The sequence below is a fragment of the Procambarus clarkii genome, chromosome 57 (genome assembly GCF_040958095.1).
Source record: "Procambarus clarkii isolate CNS0578487 chromosome 57, FALCON_Pclarkii_2.0, whole genome shotgun sequence".
Classification (NCBI taxonomy): Eukaryota; Metazoa; Arthropoda; class Malacostraca; order Decapoda; family Cambaridae; genus Procambarus; species Procambarus clarkii.
Window position 1 is genome coordinate 20,461,680 of NC_091206.1, and position 19,670 is coordinate 20,481,349.

The 19,670-nt window shown below is 50.8% G+C and overlaps 2 protein-coding genes across 2 annotated transcripts; both read left to right on the forward strand.

Moving 5' to 3' along the window:
- The first annotated feature begins 6,867 nt into the window (after window positions 1-6,867).
- LOC138353377 (uncharacterized) lies at window positions 6,868-17,497 on the forward strand. The gene is made up of 3 exons (XM_069306380.1): window positions 6,868-6,912; window positions 7,108-7,257; window positions 16,634-17,497. Exons 1-3 carry the CDS (start codon window positions 6,868-6,870, stop codon window positions 17,495-17,497), a joined length of 1,059 nt encoding a protein of 352 aa, XP_069162481.1.
- A 324-nt stretch (window positions 17,498-17,821) lies between these two features.
- Window positions 17,822-18,811, forward strand: LOC123744926 (uncharacterized). Its single transcript, XM_045725145.2, has one exon. It carries the CDS (start codon window positions 17,822-17,824, stop codon window positions 18,809-18,811), a length of 990 nt encoding a protein of 329 aa, XP_045581101.2.
- The last annotated feature ends 859 nt before the right edge of the window (window positions 18,812-19,670 follow it).

Here is a 19,670-nt window from a genome sequence, read left to right on the forward strand (position 1 = left end):
TTTTTACTGAGTCGAGGGATAGGACTGCTGGACCATCTGTGATACGCCGAAGATCATTAGGGAGTCAGACGTGTGTAGGAGCTCGGTGTTACTCTTGCCAAGTTAATTGTTTTTCTCCTTAGGTCGTAATCGTCTTAAACGCTTCTTGGAACGAAGGTGTTCTTGAAATGAGAGAATGCGCTCTTCGCAACCTTAAGTCATTCTTATTTGAAAATGGATACATGTAGAAGGTTGGAAAATGTTCCTGATATGTTATTACAGGTGTGATCCCAGGTGTTTGACGCCCCAGGTGCTGTGATCCTCAGGTGATTTGAACCTTAATGAGTGTGACCTCCAGGTGGGTGGTGGGAGCCTTAAGTGGAGGGACCATCAGGTGGGTAACGTGAGTCAGGGGTGGAATCCGGGGATATGAATCACAGGTTCCGTGAACTCCTGGTGCAATGAACCCCAGGATCCGTGAACCACAGGTGTCGTGTGCTCGGACCGTCCTCATCGGCAAAGAACAATTTTCGTTAAACCAGCCGCCAACCTCCCTGTTCTTGAATAAAAAAAAACACTACACACTAATCAAAACTGATGACGTTCGAACATTTCTCGAACACTGTTTCGCTACCGACATGTGTTCTAATCGCAACTCTGTAAAGGCTTCTCCCGCGTACTTCGAATGCAACTAATTGTCAATGGAACTTGACAATTACCTAACCTACTCGTAACTATGCACAGAACTAATACATAGGATAAATACACTATATATATTCACGAGGAAAAAACTATTTATAATACTCAACATATTTAAATTTATAAATGCATCTTGGGGGGAGGGGGGGGTCTGGCGGCCATTTTTAATGAGTCTAGCCTCTTCATATTGAAAGAAAACAGAACAAGACGACATAAATGGAAACTGGAAACGCAAATGAGCCGAAGGAACGTAAGGAAGTACTCGTACCCTGTACAGGTAGTTAGCAAGTGGAATGCTCTGAAAGAAGAAGTGGAAGCCTTCTCCATCCATGACTTTAATGACCGATTCGAGAAAGCAGTTGAAAGTCAGCATAGTCGTCCTCACACACAGGCGGTACAAGGAGGGGCGTGAAGAGCTAGGCTTCCCTCCCCCGAGACACTGATAGGTAAGTGACACTGGTAAATACATATGGCGGGTAAACTCTGAACGGACTGTTGTTTACTGCTGATAGTAACGTGTGGGTGAGACTGTTGTTTACTGTTGATAGTAACGTGTGGGCGAGACTGTTGTTTACTGCTGATAGTAACGTGTGGGCGAGACTGTTGTTTACTGTTGATAGTAACTTGTGAGTGAGACTGTTGTTTACTGCTGATAGTAACGTGTGGGCGAGACTGTTGTTTACTGTTGATAGTAACTTGTGAGTGAGACTGTTGTTTACTGTTGATAGTAACGTGTGGGCGAGACTGTTGTTTACTGCTGATAGTAACGTGTGGGCGAGACTGTTGTTTACTGCTGATAGTAACGTGTGGGCGAGACTGTTGTTTACTGCTGATAGTAACGTGTGGGCGAGACTGTTATTTACTGTTGATAGTAACTTGTGGGTGAGACTGTTGATAGTAACTTGTGAGTGAGACTGTTGTTTACTGTTGATAGTAACTTGTGGGTGAGACTGTTGTTTACTGTTGATAGTAACTTGTGGGTGAGACTGTTGTTTACTGCTGATAGTAACTTGTAGGGGAGACTGTTGTTTACTGTTGATAGTAACTTGTGGGTGAGACTGTTGTTTACTGCTGATAGTAACGTGTGGGTGAGATGGCAGGAATATCCATGTTGTTTAGAGGTTTGAATTAGTTGCCAGGTATTAACGAGGATTACAGTGTGAAGTATCAGATTTTCACGGAATGATGGACGGAAGTGACAATGTCAGAAATGTCAGGAAGGTCCTTGCTAGCTGGGGAGGCTTGGTAGTGGTTAGGTTACCTGTCGGTGACAGGTAGTCAGATCTTAGCTCTGTATGCCCCGTCTACTTGCCTTGTAAGTTTCACGTAATAATTTAACTTTTCAGGCGTTCGAATTTTTGGGGGTCAAATTTGGAATTGTTGTGAATGGAGATTGTGCCGCAACCTCTTTCAGTACATTCCACTTGTTGTCCTGTGGTCCTACTTTTATTGTAAAGATTCAGTAGCGGTCCACCTTGTCTATCCCCCTCCGTATTTTGTATGCCGTGGTCATGTCGCTTCTGTGTCTATTCTCCTCTTGGGTGGTGAGATTTCCTGTAGTTCCCTCAACCTATCCTCGACGTTTACACACCTTAGTTCTTGTAATGTTTAATATAAAAGTGAAATACAAAAACAATTATGAAAATAATATTTGTTTCTGACTACATATTTTATATGTGGCTAGCAAGAAGAGAGGATTATCCCAACATTTTTTCCAGCATACTCCACTGTTTTTGAAAGGGAAAAATACGACATAACATTCGTGGATTACAATGTCTGCTGTCACTTGACAGAACATCATGTTGTACAGAAAAAAATAATGATTGTAAATATGATCATGTACTGTACACAGTTTCACTAATGAAAAAAGAAACCAAGTTATGGCCTTAGTCTTGTTGCAAGCCTCTGTGTTCTTGTTAAAGTTCAGTTTGGTTTCACGAGGCCCGAGTTCCATATGGTGGTAGAGCCGGTGGTGGTGGTGGGGACGGTGGTGGTGGTGGTGGTGGTGGTAGGGCCGGTGGTGGTGGTGGTGGGGCCGGTGGTGGCGGGGACGGTGGTGGTGGTGGTTGAACCGGTGGTGGTGGTGGTGGGGCCGGTGGTGGTGGTGGCGGGGACGGTGGTGGTGGTGGTAGTGGTGGCAGTGGTGGTGGTGGAGGTAGTGGTGGTGGTGGTGGTGGTGGTGGGGACGGTGGTGGTGGTGGAGCCGGTGGTGGTGGGGGCCGGTGGTGGTGGTGGTGGTGGCGGGGGTGACCTTGTGGTGTCTACCCTAGCAACGTGGGTTGGGGGGGGGTGAGGGAGTCTCTCCTGCAGTTGCTGCTTAGTGCAAGACGGAAGTGGGAGGTGAGGAGGGGGGGGGGGAGAGGTAGCCCGAAGGAAAGACGTGACGGAGGGTGAAGAGTGATTAAAGAAAGGCTGAGAAAAGGTGAAGAGTAAGAGTGAACGGAATGTTAAAGCACTAATGTATATCTTGCGTCACCTTGACGCAAAACACCGCCTCGCCGTGATGTCATTTGCGTCACCCTCACCTACCTTGCTGCACACTAATATTATGGTGAGGTTCACCTCGACCAGCTAGGTGTGAGGGGCCACCTCGGCCGGCTAGGTGTGAGGGGCCACCTCGGCCGGCTAGGTGTAAGGGCCACCTCGGCCAGCTAGGTGTGAGGGACCACCTCGGCCAGCTAGGTGTGAGAGACCACCTCGGCCAGCTAGGTGTGAGGGACCACCTCGGCCAGCTAGGTGTGAGGGGCCACCTCGGACGGCTAGGTGTAAGGGCCACCTCGGCCAGCTAGGTGTGAGGGCCACCTCGGCCAGCTAGGTGTGAGGGCCACCTCGGCCAGCTAGGTGTGAGGGCCACCTCGGCCAGCTAGGTGTGAGGGGCCACCTGGGCCAGCTAGGTGTGAGGGGGCCAGCTAGGTGTGAGGAGCCACCTCGGCCGGCTAGGTGTAAGGGCCACCTCGGTCCGTCCTGGACCATTCTCAAGTCGATTGTGACAATCGACTTGAGAATGGTCCAGGACGGACCGAAACGTCTTCGTATCCTTCACCTTCTAGTGTGTAGTCTGGTCAACATGCTCACTATAATGTTGGTGCTGAATGTTGACGAGGAAAAAACATATTTTTATACTGAAATAATATAATTTTATAACGAAATTAGACGAAACTAATTGGCAGGTGACGCCTCGAGAAGTCGACGATCCAGGTGACAATGATGCGGCTTAGGGTAACTAGATGGACCTAATTTCGTTATAAAATTATATTATTTCAGAGTAAAAATGTATTTTTTGTCCTGTTTTACATTCAGCACCCACATTATATATAGTGAGTAAATATATCATAGTTCTTCATTACTTACGTAATGCTTGGAAGCTTTGGGCTATTAGACGGACCGATACTTTCTCCTAATTCAGAATAACTGTCCTGTTCACCTTCATTGTTATGGTCATCAATGGATACAAGAACGAGGTGAATGGTATATATGTTGAGATTTTTGGGTGGTGATTAGCTTTATAATAACAAAGTTTTCAACCCGAGATGTTTAATAGTGTTTTCCCTAACCCACTCTCGCTTCCCCTAACCCACTCTCGCTTCCCCTAACTCACTCTCGCTTCCCCTAACTCACTCTCGCTTCCCCTAACCGACTCTCGCTTCCCCTAACCGACTTTCGCTTCCCCTAACTCACTCTCGCTTCCCCTAACCCACTCTCCCTTCTAACCCACTCTCGCTTCCCCTAACCCACTCTTGCTTCCCCTAACCCACTCTCGCTTCCCCTAACCCACTCTCGCTTCCCCGTAACCCACTCTCGCTTCCCCGTAACCCACTCTCGCTTCCCCTAACCCACTCTCGCTTCCCCCTAACCCACTCTCGCTTCCCCTAACCCACTCTCGCTTCCCCTAGCCCACTCTCGCTTCCCCTAACCCACTCTCGCTTCCCCTAACTCACTCTTGCTTCCCCTAACCCACTTTCGCTTCCCCTAACCTACACTTTCTACCTCTTTAAAGAACACTATACGTTTAAGAACATTATAAAGAATCCGTCACATCTGCAAGAAAAATGACAGGTTCTTGTTATCCAATCTTTCACACTAGAGATGCTATACCAATGATGATACTTTTCAAGACGCTAGAGCGCTCTAGAGTGGAATACTGGTGCACAATGACAGCCCCTTTCAAAGCTGGGGAAATTGCTGACCTGGAGAGCGTGCAGAGATCCTTTACTGCTAGAATTCATTCACTAAAAAATCCAAACTATTGTGACCGTCTAAAATGCCTAAATCTGTATTCTATTGAGCGCAGGCGGAAGGGATACATAATAATTGACACTTGGAAAATAGTAAAGGGGCTGGTCCCAAACCTGAACACAGAAATAACACCACATGAGACCAGAAGGCATGGCAGGATGTGCAGAATACCCCCGTTGAAAAGCAGAGGTGCAACAGGTACTCTGAGAGAGAACTAAAGGCCCGAGACTGTTCAACACGCTTCCACTACACATAAGGGGCATAACTGGCCGACCCCTCACAGTGATCAAGGGAGAACGTGATAAACTCCTCCAAAGGATACATGAAGAACCAGGCTGTGACTCGTACGTCAAGCTGCGTCCAGCAGCCTGGTTGACCAGTCCAGCAACAAGGAGACCTGGTCGAGGACCGGGCCGCGGGGACGCTAAACCCCGAAACCATCTCAAGGTAACCTCAAGGTAACCCGCTACCCAACCTTTCCTTCCCTCTGGGCCATGTCCTCTGGCGGTGTGGTGGTACCAGCACCCGGGTGCACAAGATCACTACCATACAGCAAGCAACACAAACCTGCGCAACACGTCACCCAAGACAAAACCTGGCAACAAGAAGCAACAGTTCATGCACTAAAGAACGCACCTTTGCATGAAATTGCGGGAAACTCTCCACAAGTTTCATGCACCTCCCCCCCCCCCTCCCCGTCCCCCCTCACCACACCAGTATACCTTCATGAGGTCGCTGTGATTTCACTTAGAAAAATCATTACTTGTTCTCGCGTAAAAAGTTAATTATTCGTCCTTCCGTTACAATTTTCTAATGGTCATTAGAAAATTTAGAATTAGATTATTATATTATTGATGTTTCAGTTATCGTCACCAGAATTAAACTTGTTTAGTTTAACATTTCCAGGTTATATTGTTTGTTCTTGTTCTTTTGTTCCTTACCCCCCCCCCCCTATCACCTGCTGGTTTCATTCCTTACTTACCGATATATTTCAAGGTTTCTAATTCGTCTCATTTCTTTCCGCATTTTGTATTTTTTATCTCTGGTCTTTATTTCTTACATTTTGTCATCTTTTAATGTGCTTCTCTCTTGTGTTTTTTCTCTAGCAGTTTTTGCATCCACGGAAGACTAATGACCGAGCCAGCCAGTGTTACCACGCTGGGAAAAATTGTCCGGACAAGGAGGGAGAGCAGCCAGCCACAGTTGCCAGGTAGGAGATATATCATGGGGTTGGGGGAGCAGGGGGAGGGGTTGGGGGAGCAGGGGAGGGGTTGGGGGGTTATTGGAGGGTTGGGGGGAGGGGCACAGGCGTCTTGCTCGTGTGGCTGTGGTCGACTACAACCCACGGTCGGTCGGTGTCACCCCATCACCCTCCACCCCCCCAAACGAGGCCCTTCCCCACTACTTGATCTCGGGGGTCAACCACTCCAACACTGGGATTCGAACCCTCTGTGTAATGGACGTGAGCATTTATTTTTTTATTAGATGACGCTGTGATCCAACTTGCGAGCAGCGCAACAAACACAGCTTCAGTGGTCATAACAATAATGACATTAATGATAACTGAGAAAGAGAGGGGAAGAGAGAGGAGGGGAAAAGGAAAGAGAGCAGGAGCCTTTGATCTAGTCTGGCACTCTGGATTAGTAGTAAAGCTTAAAGCACGAGGCGTCTCAGGCTCCATTTCAAAGCTATTCAAAGACTACCTTCAAGAACGGACTCTTAAGAGTAGTCGTCAATGGAGCTGAATCTAAAATCGATCAATTGGTACCAACGTTCCACAGGGTAGTGTGATTGGCCCTGTGTTGTCGAATGTCTATTTCAGGGATCTACTACACCTGATTCCTGAAGCTCAAACCTATGTTGATGACTGCATAGGGGAATTTCTACCTGGGTAAGGAGAGATTTCTCTGCTGTAAATGGTAGGTTCCATTTACAGCAGAGAAAACACAGACAATGACGATACCCAGACAGCATATTGTATATCGGACAGCCATACAGGTGAGTGGCAAAAACCTAATGTTCAGAAATGAAAATTACATTTTTGGGAATGAAGTTTGACTTTTCAATGTTAAGGAAAAATTGCATGCTTTACCTAGCCGGGACAGGCTAGAACTGAGCTTAGGCAGGATAGCAGATCTTGGTTGCAGTTTCATTAAGAACCTCAATGACTTACTTGATGAATCCTGGTCTTAGTTCAAAGAAAAGAGAGGGGGTAAGAGGGAGAGGGAGAGTGGTGACAGAGGAGGAGAAAGGAGAGGGAGGAGGCAGCAACAACTAGTCAAGAAGGGTATAACAGCATATAAGAAGAGCAACAAGCGCAAGAGTGTGAGTGTGAGTGTGAGTGTGAGTGTGTGTGTGTGTGTGTGTGTGTGTGTAAGAGACCAACGAGACATATATCCCAGGGACCGGGGTTTTGTTCTGAAAGTTCAAAAGTACAAAAAACAGTGTTATTTTGAGTCTTTATTGGTGCTAATGGTGTTGAAACGGGGCTGGCTGCGTGCGTCAGTGACGGGGCTGGCTGCGTGCGTCAGTGACGGGGCTGGCTGCGTGCGTCAGTGACGGGGCTGGCTGCGTGCGTCAGTGACGGGGCTGGCTGCGTGCGTCAGTGACGGGGCTGGCTGCGTGCGTCAGTGACGGGGCTGGCTGCGTGCGTCAGTGACGGGGCTGGCTGCGTGCGTCAGTGACGGGGCTGGCTGCGTGCGTCAGTGACGGGGCTGGCTGCGTGCGTCAGTGACGGGGCTGGCTGCGTGCGTCAGTGACGGGGCTGGCTGCGTGCGTCAGTGACGGGGCTGGCTGCGTGCGTCAGTGACGGGGCTGGCTGCGTGCGTCATAATTAGTGTTAGTCGATCTTAATGAAGCAGAACCTGGGTGTCATCTGCTAGTGACACAGCTTCATCTGTCAGGGACACAGTCTGGCCTGTCAGGGACACAGTCTGGCCTGTCAGGGACACAGTCTGGCCTGTCAGGGACACAGTCTGGCCTGTCAGGGACACAGTCTGGCCTGTCAGGGACACAGTCTGGACTGTCAGGGACACAGTCTGGACTGTCAGGGACACAGTCTGGACTGTCAGGGACACTGGTTAAAGTAAACAGCGGTGGAAGGACTGCCCATTTGGTCGGTCAAAATATTTGCACTTTGCTGTTGCTGCTTCCGTCTTGAATTACACCAATTATCTTAGATGTACGCAAGTAAAAAAATTCAACATATTTTCTTACTATAATATTGGTGATGAATGTTAAATGTAATTTTACTGGAAAAATAAGCTTAATTTATCAGGAAATAATGTGAAAATAGGCGGCGGGTGACGACAGAGGAAGTCGACGATCTGTTCACTTCGTTGAATTCCTGCCGTCACCCACCGCTTATTTTCGCGTTATTTCCTCATAAAATTAGCTTATTTCCTGGTAAAATTATATTTATTCACATTTGACATTCATCGGGAACATTACAGTAAGAAAAAAATAGTAATTGACGCAAATAAAGTCGAAATTAAAGACGTTTTGGGTATTTTTTGACCTTTCTAGAGACTGTTCTTCTTAACTGTTCTCAGTCTGCATTGTATAAGGGTACCCCTAGAGGCAGTTTGTGAGTTGTGGGGTGTTCACTTCTGGTGTTCTGGGGGGGGGTTGGCGGGAGGGCGCAGCTGGGGCTGAGGAACTAGGGGCCGAGGGAGGGGAGGGGGGCCAGGAGGGCCCATCTGGTGCTTCTCTATGAGGAAAAAGAGGAAAAAAAGTGGGGAAGGGACGAGAGGACTCCCTGTGTGGGACAGCCATCTTGCTTTGTGAGGAAAATATGCTGAGCCCCTCGGGGAAATCTGGGGCCGCAGGAGGGATGAAATGGTCGATTGTATGGGTGGGGTGGGAGTGTGTTCAGGGGTGGGGTGTGTGTTCTGAGGTGGGGGGGGGTGTTCAGGGGTGGGGGGGGGAGGGTGTTCAGGGGTGGGGGGGGGTGTTCAGGTGTAATCTGATGTTAAGCTTCAAGGAAAAAGGAAGTGTTTTTCCTTCCTTATTTTTGCTTCGGGTTTTACACAGTTGGGTTAAGGATGAGGACCCTGTGTACTCCTCAACTCCAGATCAGCGTGACCAACTGTCCATCTCCACCAGCCACGGTGCTCCTGCCCATAATGGAATTTCACAAACAAGTTATCACGAACAACAGGATATCACATAACGTACAAAATAATAATAATGAAAATGGTTTGCGCAAAATGAGTATAAAATGATCTTGGGTCAGATTCACGAAAGCACTTACGCAAGCACTTACGAACCTGTACATCTTTTCTCAATCTTTGGCGGCTTTGTTTCCAATTATTAAACAGTTAATGAGCTCCAAAGCACCAGGAGGCTGTTTTTAACAATAACAACAGTTGATTGGGAAGTTTTCATGCTTGTAAACTGTTTAATAAATGTAACAAAAGCCGTCAAAAATTGAGGAAAGATGTACACGTTCGTAAGTGTTTGCGTAAGTGCTTTCGTGAATCTGACCCCTAGTCTGTTGAGGTATAGACTCGTGTGCTCGTGTTTGAGGCTGCAACAAGCAACAAGCAACTCAATGGCAAGAGCAAATGTAAACTTCAATCCCATGCAGTTAAATCTTGGTTTATCAAGTATGTGAATGAGGTTTAGTGAGGCAGGTCGATTATCTGAAGGAACCCCAGTGGAAGAGTTAACCTGTCTGGCTCCACTTCACCTCCCTCGTCCTCGTACGGATGCCTGTCTGTGTGTGTGTCAGTCTCTACCTGTTACGGGCTCACTATAGCCCGTGCTACTTGAAACTTTATGTTCTGAGTAGCTGAATCTAAAACAACAAATCTCTACCTGCTTACCTTACTGTACTTGTGGTCGATCTCGAATCCATTGTTGATGTGACGACTTATACTGAATTTTGTAACTAGTTCATCAAGATTGTAACTTGCTTGAGGTTATCTTGAGATGATTTCGGGGCTTTAGTGTCCCCGCGGCCCGGTCCTCGACCAGGCCTCCACCCTCCAGGAAGCAGCCCGTGATAGCTGACTAACACCCAGGTACCTATTTTACTGCTAGGTAACAGGGGCATAGGGTGAAAGAAATTCTGCCATTGTTTCTCGCCGGCGCCCGGGATCGAACCGGGGACCACAGGATCACAAGTCCAGTGTGCTGTCCGCTCGGCCGACCTGCTCCCTTGCTTAGCTAAATGAATTGTGGGGTTCAGTCCCTGAGCCCATTATGTGCCTCTGTAACCCTTTCCACTACCGCCCACAAGATGGGTTTGTATAATAAATGAACTAAACTAACTTACCTTACAGTCCATTCCCGTCTCCCTGCCTGTCTGCCTCTCATCTTCCCTCTTTCCCCATCTTGTATTTGACTTATTTGTCTCTTTTTCGTGTACCTGTTTCTCTTTCAATTTCCTTATCTCCTTCCTTTCTAAACTACAAGCTTCATATTATTGCTTGTGTTAATCTCGCTGTCCCTACTTCCTGGTCTCGTGTCTCCCTAATATATCTTTCCTGCCTCCGTGCCTGACAGCCTCCGTGTCAGACAGTCTCCGTGTCTGACAGCCTCCGTGTCTGACAGTCTCCGTGTCTGACAGTCTCCGTGTCTGACAGTCTCCGTGCCTGACAGCCTCCGTGTCTGACAGTCTCCGTGTCTGACAGTCTCCGTGTCTGACAGCCTCCGTGTCTGACAGCCTGCGTGTCTGACAGCCTCCGTGTCTGACAGCCTCCGTGTCTGACAGCCTCCGTGTCTGACAGCCTCCGTGTCTGACAGCCTGCGTGTCTGACAGTCTGCGTGTCTGACAGCCTGCGTGTCTGACAGCCTCCGTGTCTGACAGCCTCCGTGTCTGACAGCCTCCGTGTCTGACAGCCTCTGTGTCTGACAGCCTCCGTGTCTGACAGCCTCCGTGTCTGACAGCCTGCGTGACGCACCAGGCTCCCTCGCTAATTGACACCAACCATCCAGAAACGAGAATCTATTTTTTATGATTCCTCGGAAACTCTCTACGGCTTCGCCACCTGGGATTACCTCCACCAAGCCAGGACACGCACGCACGCACGCACACACGCGCACACATACGCACACACGCACACATACGCACACACGCACGCACACACGCAGTGTGTGCGTGCCTGGAGGGGTAGGGGCCGAGCGGACAGCACGTTGGACGCGTGATCCTATGGTCCTGGGTTCCATCCCGGGCGCTGGCGGGAAACAATGGGCAGAGTTTCTTTCACCCTAATGCCCCTGTTACCTAGCAGTAAATAGGTACCTGGGAGTTAGTCAACTGTCACGGGCTGCTTCCTGGTGAATAACTAGGTGAGTACTGGTTGTATTATAATGGACTGCCTCTGATGTAGGTAAAGCTCGTTACATTTTCAGTGAATGTTGCCTTTGAAGAACTTAACATATACATAATGTGTAACAATGAGTCAAGAGGGTGGAGATAGAGGCGGAAATATTAACGTGTGAACTGTATTGGGGTAGACGGACCATAGGTTACCTTGAGGTTACCTTGAGGTGCTTCCGGGGCTTAGCGTCCCAGCGGCCCGGTCGTCGACCAGGCCTCCTGGTTGCTGGACTGATCAACCAGATCAACCATCAGGCCGGCCCTGCCACTGACAGTTTGGCTTCCTTCTTTACCCTTCTTTACCCTTCTTTACTTTCTTCCTTCCTTCTTACCTTTAATTTTGGTATTATGAAAAGGGATTCACCCAACACAGGGGATTATATAATACTATATAGTGAATTTGGGTTGATATAAAGTGGCCCTCATGAGCCAATAACACTTTATTTATATATGTTCTTATGTTCCTATTTCCTCTCTCCTCTTTCCCCCCCCCCCCTCCCCTTTCCTCCCTCCCCTTTCCTCTCTCCCCTTTCCTCCCTCCCCCTTTCCTCCCTGTTTCAGATAGGTAACAACAAGCTTACCTGAAAACTTTTTAAAGAAAATTAAGAGTTTCCTCTGCGAATAATGGCTTAATTTTTCTCTGTCTGTCACACCTTGTTCTGGAGTCCGTGAGCCCGACGCTGGAAGGGTAAGGAATGGGGGGGAAGACGACGGGAAGGATCACTATTATAGTCTATATAATCTCGTATATAATCTAGCCATCTTAGGCCTAATACACGCTGAGGCCAATTATAGCACACATGTGCTGAACTTGGCCAGCGAATATGGGTTCGGATTTTAGTTTTTTTCCTGGACTCTATAAAATGAATAGTACCCACTTGTACTATTTGTCCATTACGTCGATATTTGTACGATCGTCCTCATAGAAAAAGTACAAAAGCAGGAGAATGTGCTGATTTTATATATATATATATATATATATATATATATATATATATATATATATATATATATATATATATAATATATATATGTATATGTATAATGAGCGAGGAAGGGGGTGGATGAAGATGGAGGAGGAGGGGAGTGAGCGGGCCAAAACGTGTGTGGTGCGGCTGCTCCCGGTGTGGCAGTGGTCCGGAGCTCTCCCGCTCATGTGGTTTTTGTCAAGGAGGAACGATTTACAGGTTGAGCATCACCCCGCGGGGCCTGACGCACGGTGCCAGTGTGCTCTGCCTCCTCCCCCGTACACCCTGAGTGTCTGCTCTCTGCCTCCTCCTCCGTACACCCTGAGTGTCTGCTCTCTGCCTCCTCCCCCGTACACCCTGAGTGTCTGCACTCTGCCTCCTCCCCCGTACACCCTGAGTGTCTGCACTCTGCCTCCTCCACCGTACAGCCTGACTGTCTGCTCTCTGCCTCCTCCCCCGTACACCCTGAGTGTCTGCTCTCTGCCTCCTCCCCCGTACACCCTGACTGTCTGCTCTCTGCCTCCTCCACTGTACTCCCTGACTGACTACCTGTAACATATTTCAAAAGTTTACTAGACATATATTCATCAATCTTCGACTAATAAATTTATCGATGAGTTATTTGTCAAGTTTTTCTTGTGGCGCCTGAGCTCAAGGGGCACATGTGGCGCCTGAGCTCAAGGGGTACATGTGGCGCCTGAGCTCAAGGGGCACATGTGGCGCCTGAGCTCAAGGGGTACATGTGGCGCCTGAGCTCAAGGGGCACATGTGGCGCCTGAGCTCAAGGGGTACATGTGGCGCCTGAGCTCAAGGGGTACATGTGGCGCCTGAGCTCAAGGGGTACATGTGGCGCCTGAGCTCAAGGGGTACATGTGGCGCCTGAGCTCAAGGGGCACATGTGGCGCCTGAGCTCAAGGGGTACATGTGGCGCCTGAGCTCAAGGGGTACATGTGGCGCCTGAGCTCAAGGGGTACATGTGGCGCCTGAGCTCAAGGGGTACATGTGGTGCCTGCGTAAGACGGCCATCTTTTACGCTTTTTATTGGGCGACGGTAACTTGCCAACGTCGTCCACATGATAAAATGGTTTTAAAAGTTTCATTAATGTGACTTACGTTCTCTTTCATGTCACCTGTAAATCTTAAGAGTGCAATCATCCACACAGTTCCGAGCCTGCGGGGATAACTTCTGGATGTTACCCACATTTTCCGCAGTACCCTTGTTCAGGGCGCCCTCAGCTCAGGGGAGATTCGTGACTACTTCAAATATTCGATTACTGAAATAATATTTAAGGAGATATATCAGATATTTTTACCAAATGGGGTAAAATATTCCAGTGGCGTCCAAGGTATAATAGTTCCGTGCGAAACGATTTCTGCTGTGTTATGATGTTTAGTTTTGGTAAAGTGACGTTTTTGATTAACGTAACAAAAGCCCCGAGTATTAGAAATAAGTTGACTGAATAAACCAACAGACGCTACCCATCAATCCTGCTATAGGTACTGCTCGCGCATCACTCATTCCCTCCTACATTCCCTCCTACATTCCCTCCTACATTCCCTCCTACATTCCCTCCTACATTCCCTCCTTGGGTACAGGTTCCGGGTATTGCTGCTCTACAACCCTGACATCAGATTATAAAATAGGGTGTGATTCCGTCGTGTTTATAGCTCTATAACGCTTCGCTCGTTGGAGCAAGGCTACGATCCAGTGACGGGAGATTACTTTATCATCACTGTGGGAGATTATTGGCCCGTGTCAAACGCTCGCCCACCAAAATACAGAGAATATCGCCGTTTGCTCTCGCATACGTTAACTGTATGTACTGATTGCCGGTGACGTGACACATCTCCAACCCTGAGTGCTGCATGCAGTTGTTGCAAGTAATTAACCGTACCATCACACTTGTGGTCACAGGAGCAAGTGATGATCATAACAGATGTTGTTTTTCCAACTGGATTTTGAGCTGTAGTAATGTCTTGACATTTGCGGCTTCGGCGGGCAGGGGATTCCATAGGTTAATAACCCCATGGGTGAAAAATTATTTGCCGTTTTCTGTCCTACATTGTGCCTTGTTGAGCTTGAAGCCAAGGTGCAACACTTTGTATGCGTAGCATATGACCTTTTATAAATGTGGTTGGACCAATATCCAATGTGCCATGTTATGTAGCTCTCAGCCTTTCCTGGGTATTGAGAGTCGACTTAGTTCTGTGAGGATTTTTGTGCACTACGTTGTACTTTCTCCAAGACAATGTGTGAAGGTGAGGTCTCCTTATAGTCCACCTGGCGGCTCACCAGGAATTTGCTCAGTTGATCACCACCTTGTTTGTCTTGAAATTAGATTCATTTGACTATTCCTAAGGTTTGGTTGGCATTTTTACCGCATTTCAAATTTGTGCCTGGATCAGTGCAATATTATTAATAATTCAGTGATGATAATACGATAAATAAGTATAGAGTAAGGAACAAGAGAAGGGGGTGAGGAAGATAGAGGAGGAAGAGCAGTAATAATGACCAACACGAGGAAGGCCAAGAGGGGCGGCAGTGGTGTGTTGTGGTGGACACCTCTTGTGCTCCATATAGCTAGATCCGCCCCGTTTACTCTGAATTATTTGAGGTTACTTACTCTGAAGTGGGGTTACTGTGTGTGTGTGTGTGTGTGTGAGTGTGTGTGTGTGTGTGTGAGAGAGAGAGAGAGAGACCGAGATGGACTCGCCTAAATGTTCATCAGAGGTCGAACACCAGATCCCACGCCCCGTCTTTCTAACTCCTCATGTAATTCAGTGACATTTCTCGCCGCACTTTTTTGTTTACGCCGTACCGAACGTACACTGGAGGAGTGGTGGTTCCCGACACTCTCTGGTTCGTCAGTCTCTCCAGCCTACAGCCCGGTCCTCTGGTCCAACCGTTCCTCCTTTAAAACAATACATTTCTGTCCTCTCTGTCGGTTTCCGTTTCTCCTCTTCTACGTTGTGAAGTCGAATCTGCATGGCTTTCTTTGGTTTTAATTTGTGATTCTTTGGGGACGAACCACATTCACTCCAAAAAATCTACCACTTACGGGCTACTCATGCCCGTGCCACCTCTTGTGGTGGCTTAATCTTTATCAATCAATGGCGAAGGTGCTACTTTCCATTCACCCGAGGTCTTGGAGACTCGAACCGTGGACCCCAGGCTTGTGAAGCCCAAGCTTCATCGACCGAGTTATAGAATGTTTATTTTCACGGAAGTGTGGCTGACAATTTTAAGGTGCTGGTGTTACACAACACCTCTGCACCCACCATCCCACCGGGGGTTGAGTCTCTGCTTCTACTGACGGCAGTACTGGCCGTTCTATTCTGCTGTAACCGCAGGTGGTTCTGCTGCAGCTTGTGTTACTGTTACATCTGATGCTACTAGTGCTGCTGCTGCTGCTGCAGTTGATGCTATTGTAGTTGCTACTATTATTGCTGATTTTACGACCGTTGTTGTTGTTACCGTTGCTGCTGCTGCTACCGTTGCTGTTGTTACCGTTACTGCTGCTATAAATATTATTACTACTGCAGCTTTTACAAAAGCTAATACATTCTCCTTACACGTCGTCCTCCTCCTTCCCCTCCCCCCCCCTCCCTGGTGTGCGGGAGAGGGCGTGGCGGCTGTGTGGTGTTGTCCTGCTCGCCTCCCTTGAGCAAACACCGCGCAAGATTTATGTGTAAACGAACCCTCCTTATCATCCTTGGCTCGTGAAGCACACACACACACACGCGCGTGCAACGCTCGCACGCTCGCAAGCACAGACCACCCTGCCCGGACGTGCAACGCTCGCACGCACATAGGTCAATTTACACGTTCGCACACTGTCGGTGTGTCGTAGCGACAGGAAATGTCAGCATGCAGGGAAGTAGGAAAGCGAGTCTTGCTTGTCCTCCTCTATGGATGACCGGCCTGAATACATAAGTTCCTTGGTTAATATTTGCGTGATGTGTGAGGAGTAAGGATGAGGAGAGTGATGGCTAGTACGAGACGACCTAAACTTGCAGGGTTTAGCAGATAAATGGCTTCTGGAGTTCAATCCCAACAGACGCAATGTAGTGCAAATGTGGAGATAAGAGAGAGCAGAACAGACACACACAAGGAACGTGATAACTAGAAGACGGGAGTGGAGAGCTACATCTCGCTTCCAGTAACTACAGGAAGGTAACCGCTCAAACATGCTGACAATACTGCTGCTGCTGCTGCTACTGCTGCTACTGTTCCTACTGCTGTGCTGCTGTGCTGATACTGCTACTGCTGCTGTGCTGCTGCTACTACTGCTGCTGCTACTGTTCCTACTGCTGTGCTGCTGTGCTGATACTGCTACTGCTGCTCAGGCAGTGTGCGGGGGAACAGCCATCGATGCACACTACGTTTAGAGATGATTTGTCATAAACTTGCCGGTCTGGCTCCCAGGAGGCCAACGGCACGGTGCTCCCCCAGCCACCCAGGAGATCCCCCCCAGCCTCCCAGGAGATCCCCCAGCCACCCAGGAGATCCTCCAGCCACCCAGAAGATCCCCCAGCCACCCAGGAGATCCCTCCTAGCCACCCAGGAGATCCACCAGCCACCCAGGAGATCCCCCAGCCTCCCAGGAGATCCACCAGCCACCCAGGAGATCCCCCAGTCACCCAGAAGATCCCCCAGCCACCCAGGAGATCCCCCCAGCCACCCAGAAGATCCCCCAGCCACCCAGGAGATCCCCCAGCCACCCAGGAGATCCCCCAGCCACCCAGGAGATCCCCCAGCCACCCAGGAGATCCCCCAGCCACCCAGGAGATCCCCCAGCCACCCAGGAGATCCCTCCTAGCCACCCAGGAGATCCACCAGCCACCCAGGAGATCCCCCAGCCTCCCAGGAGATCCACCAGCCACCCAGGAGATCCCCCAGCCACCCAGGAGATCCCCCAGCCACCCAGGAGATCCCCCAGCCACCCAGGAGATCCCCCAGCCACCCAGGAGATCCCCCAGCCTCCCAGAAGATCCACCAGCCACCCTGGAGATCCCCCAGCCACCCAGGAGATCCCCCAGCCACCCAGGAGATCCCCCAGCCACCAAGGAGATCCCCCAGCCACCCAGGAGATCCCCCAGCCACCCAGGAGATCCCCCAGCCACCAAGGAGATCCCCCAGCCACCCAGGAGATCCCCCAGCCTCCCAGAAGATCCACCAGCCACCCAGGAGATCCCCCAGCCACCCAGGAGATCCCCCAGCCATCCAGGAGATCCCCCCAGCCACCCAGGAGATCCCCCCAGCCACCCAGGAGATCCCCCAGCCACCTAGATGGTCTACCAGCCACCTAGATGGTCTACCAGCCACCTAAATGGTCTACCAGCCACCCAGTTTGTGAGTGGTATGTTATATGTCTTTGAACTTGGTATAGTTTTATTTTGATAATGAAGTCTGAGATTGGCGGGCGGGGCAGCACATCTGAGTGTTGACCCTGCATGGGTTGTGTGTAGTGTTTGGTCGGTCTCCCTATCTAGGTACCTGAAACCTATTAGGGCAGAAAAACAGAGGGATGGGAGGGAACTAGACCCTTATAACCCCACTGAGGCAATTGGTCTCTTGTGTCAATACATGGTCTAATTGGCTGACGGTGGGACAATGCCTGTCTTCATTTGTCTTCGTGTCAGTAACCTTGTTATTGATCCCTTGCACACGCCCACCCCCTGCACACGCCCACCCCCTGCACACGCCCACCTCCCTGCACACGCCCACCTCCCTGCACACGCCCACCTCCCTGCACACGCCCACCTCCCTGCACACGCCCACCCCCTGCACACGCCCACCTCCCTGCACACGCCCACCTCCCTGCACACGCCCACCCCCTGCACACGCCCACCTCCCTGCACACGCCCACCCCCTGCACACGCCCACCCCTGCACACGCCCACCCCCTGCACACGCCCACCCCCTGCACACGCCCACCCCCTGCACACGCCACCCCCCTGCACATGCCCACCCCCTGCACACGCCCACCCCCTGCACACGCTCACCCCCTGCACACGCCCACCCCCTGCACACGCCCACCTCCCTGCACACGCCCACCCCCTGCACACGCCCACCCCCTGCACACGCCCACCCCCTGCACACGCCCACTCCCTGCACACGCCCACCCCCTGCACATGCCCACCCCCTGCACACGCCCACCCCCCTGCACATGCCCATCCCCTGCACACGCCCACCCCCTGCACACGCCCACCCCCTGCACACGCCCACCCCTTGCACACGCCCACCTCCCTGCACACGCCCACCTCCCTGCACACGCCCACCTCCCTGCACACGCCACCCCCCCCCTGCACACGCCCACCCCCTGCACACGCCCACCCCCTGCACACGCCCACCCCCTGCACACGCCCACCTCCCTGCACACGCCCACCTCCCTGCACACGCCCACCTCCCTGCACACGCCCACCTCCCTGCACACGCCACCCCCCCTGCACACGCCCACCCCCTGCACACGCCCACCCCCGGCACACGCCCACCCCCTGCACACGCCCACCCCCGGCACACGCCCACCCCCTGCACACGCCCACCCCCGGCACACGCCCACCCCCCTGCACATATTATTTGCTGGAATTTTTTATTCACTTGAAAAGGATGGAGCTATTACCACAGCAGCTGCCCAGCGGCCACAGTAGGTGAACGGCGGCCACAGCAGGTGAACGGTGGCCACATGGCGGCCACAGCAGGTGAACGGTGGCCACAGGAGGGCCACAGCAGGTGAACGGTGGCCACATGGCGGCCACAGCAGGTGAACGGTGCTCACAGGGCGGCCACAGCAGGTGAACGGTGGCCACATGGCGGCCACAGCAGGTGAACGGTGCTCACAGAGCGGCCACAGCAGGTGAACGGTGGCCACAGGAGGGCCACAGCAGGTGAACGGCGGCCACACGGCGGCCACAGCAGGTGAACAGTGGCCACATGGCGGCCACAGCAGGTGAACGGTGGCCACATGACGGCCACAGCAGGTGAACGGTGGCCACAGGAGGGCCACAGCAGGTGAACGGTGGCCACATGGCGGCCACAGCAGGTGAACGGTGGCCACAGGGCGGCCACAGCAGGTGAACGGTGCTCACAGAGCGGCCACAGCAGGTGAACGGTGGCCACAGGAGGGCCACAGCAGGTGAACGGCGGCCACAGGGCGGCCACAGCAGGTACCAATTACCGTAACATATCAAGCGAGATAACTGATTGCCGGAAAGACTAGTGACGAGTAAGACGTATGTACGGTGTTGACGTAACATAAGTGATTGTCTCAGTGTAAGACGAGTATACTTGTACTACTAGGCAGTGGCAGCAGCAGCAGCAGCAATAGTAGCAGCAGCAACAGTAGCAGCAGCAGCAGTAACAGCAGCAGTAACAGCAGCAACAGCAGCAGCAGCAACAGTAACAGCAACAGCAGCATCAGCAGCAGCAGCAGCTACAGCAGCAACAGCAGCAGCAGCAACAGC

Coding starts and splice junctions, on each gene's coding strand:
- LOC138353377 (XM_069306380.1), top strand. CDS start 6,868: ATGACGATACCCAGACAGCATATTGTATATCGGACAGCCATACAG. Junction 6,913..7,107: donor TATATCGGACAGCCATACAG/GTGAGTGGCAAA, acceptor TCCTGGTCTTAG/TTCAAAGAAAAGAGAGGGGG. Junction 7,258..16,633: donor GTGTGAGTGTGAGTGTGAGT/GTGAGTGTGTGT, acceptor TCTGGCTCCCAG/GAGGCCAACGGCACGGTGCT.
- LOC123744926 (XM_045725145.2), top strand. CDS start 17,822: ATGCCTGTCTTCATTTGTCTTCGTGTCAGTAACCTTGTTATTGATCCC.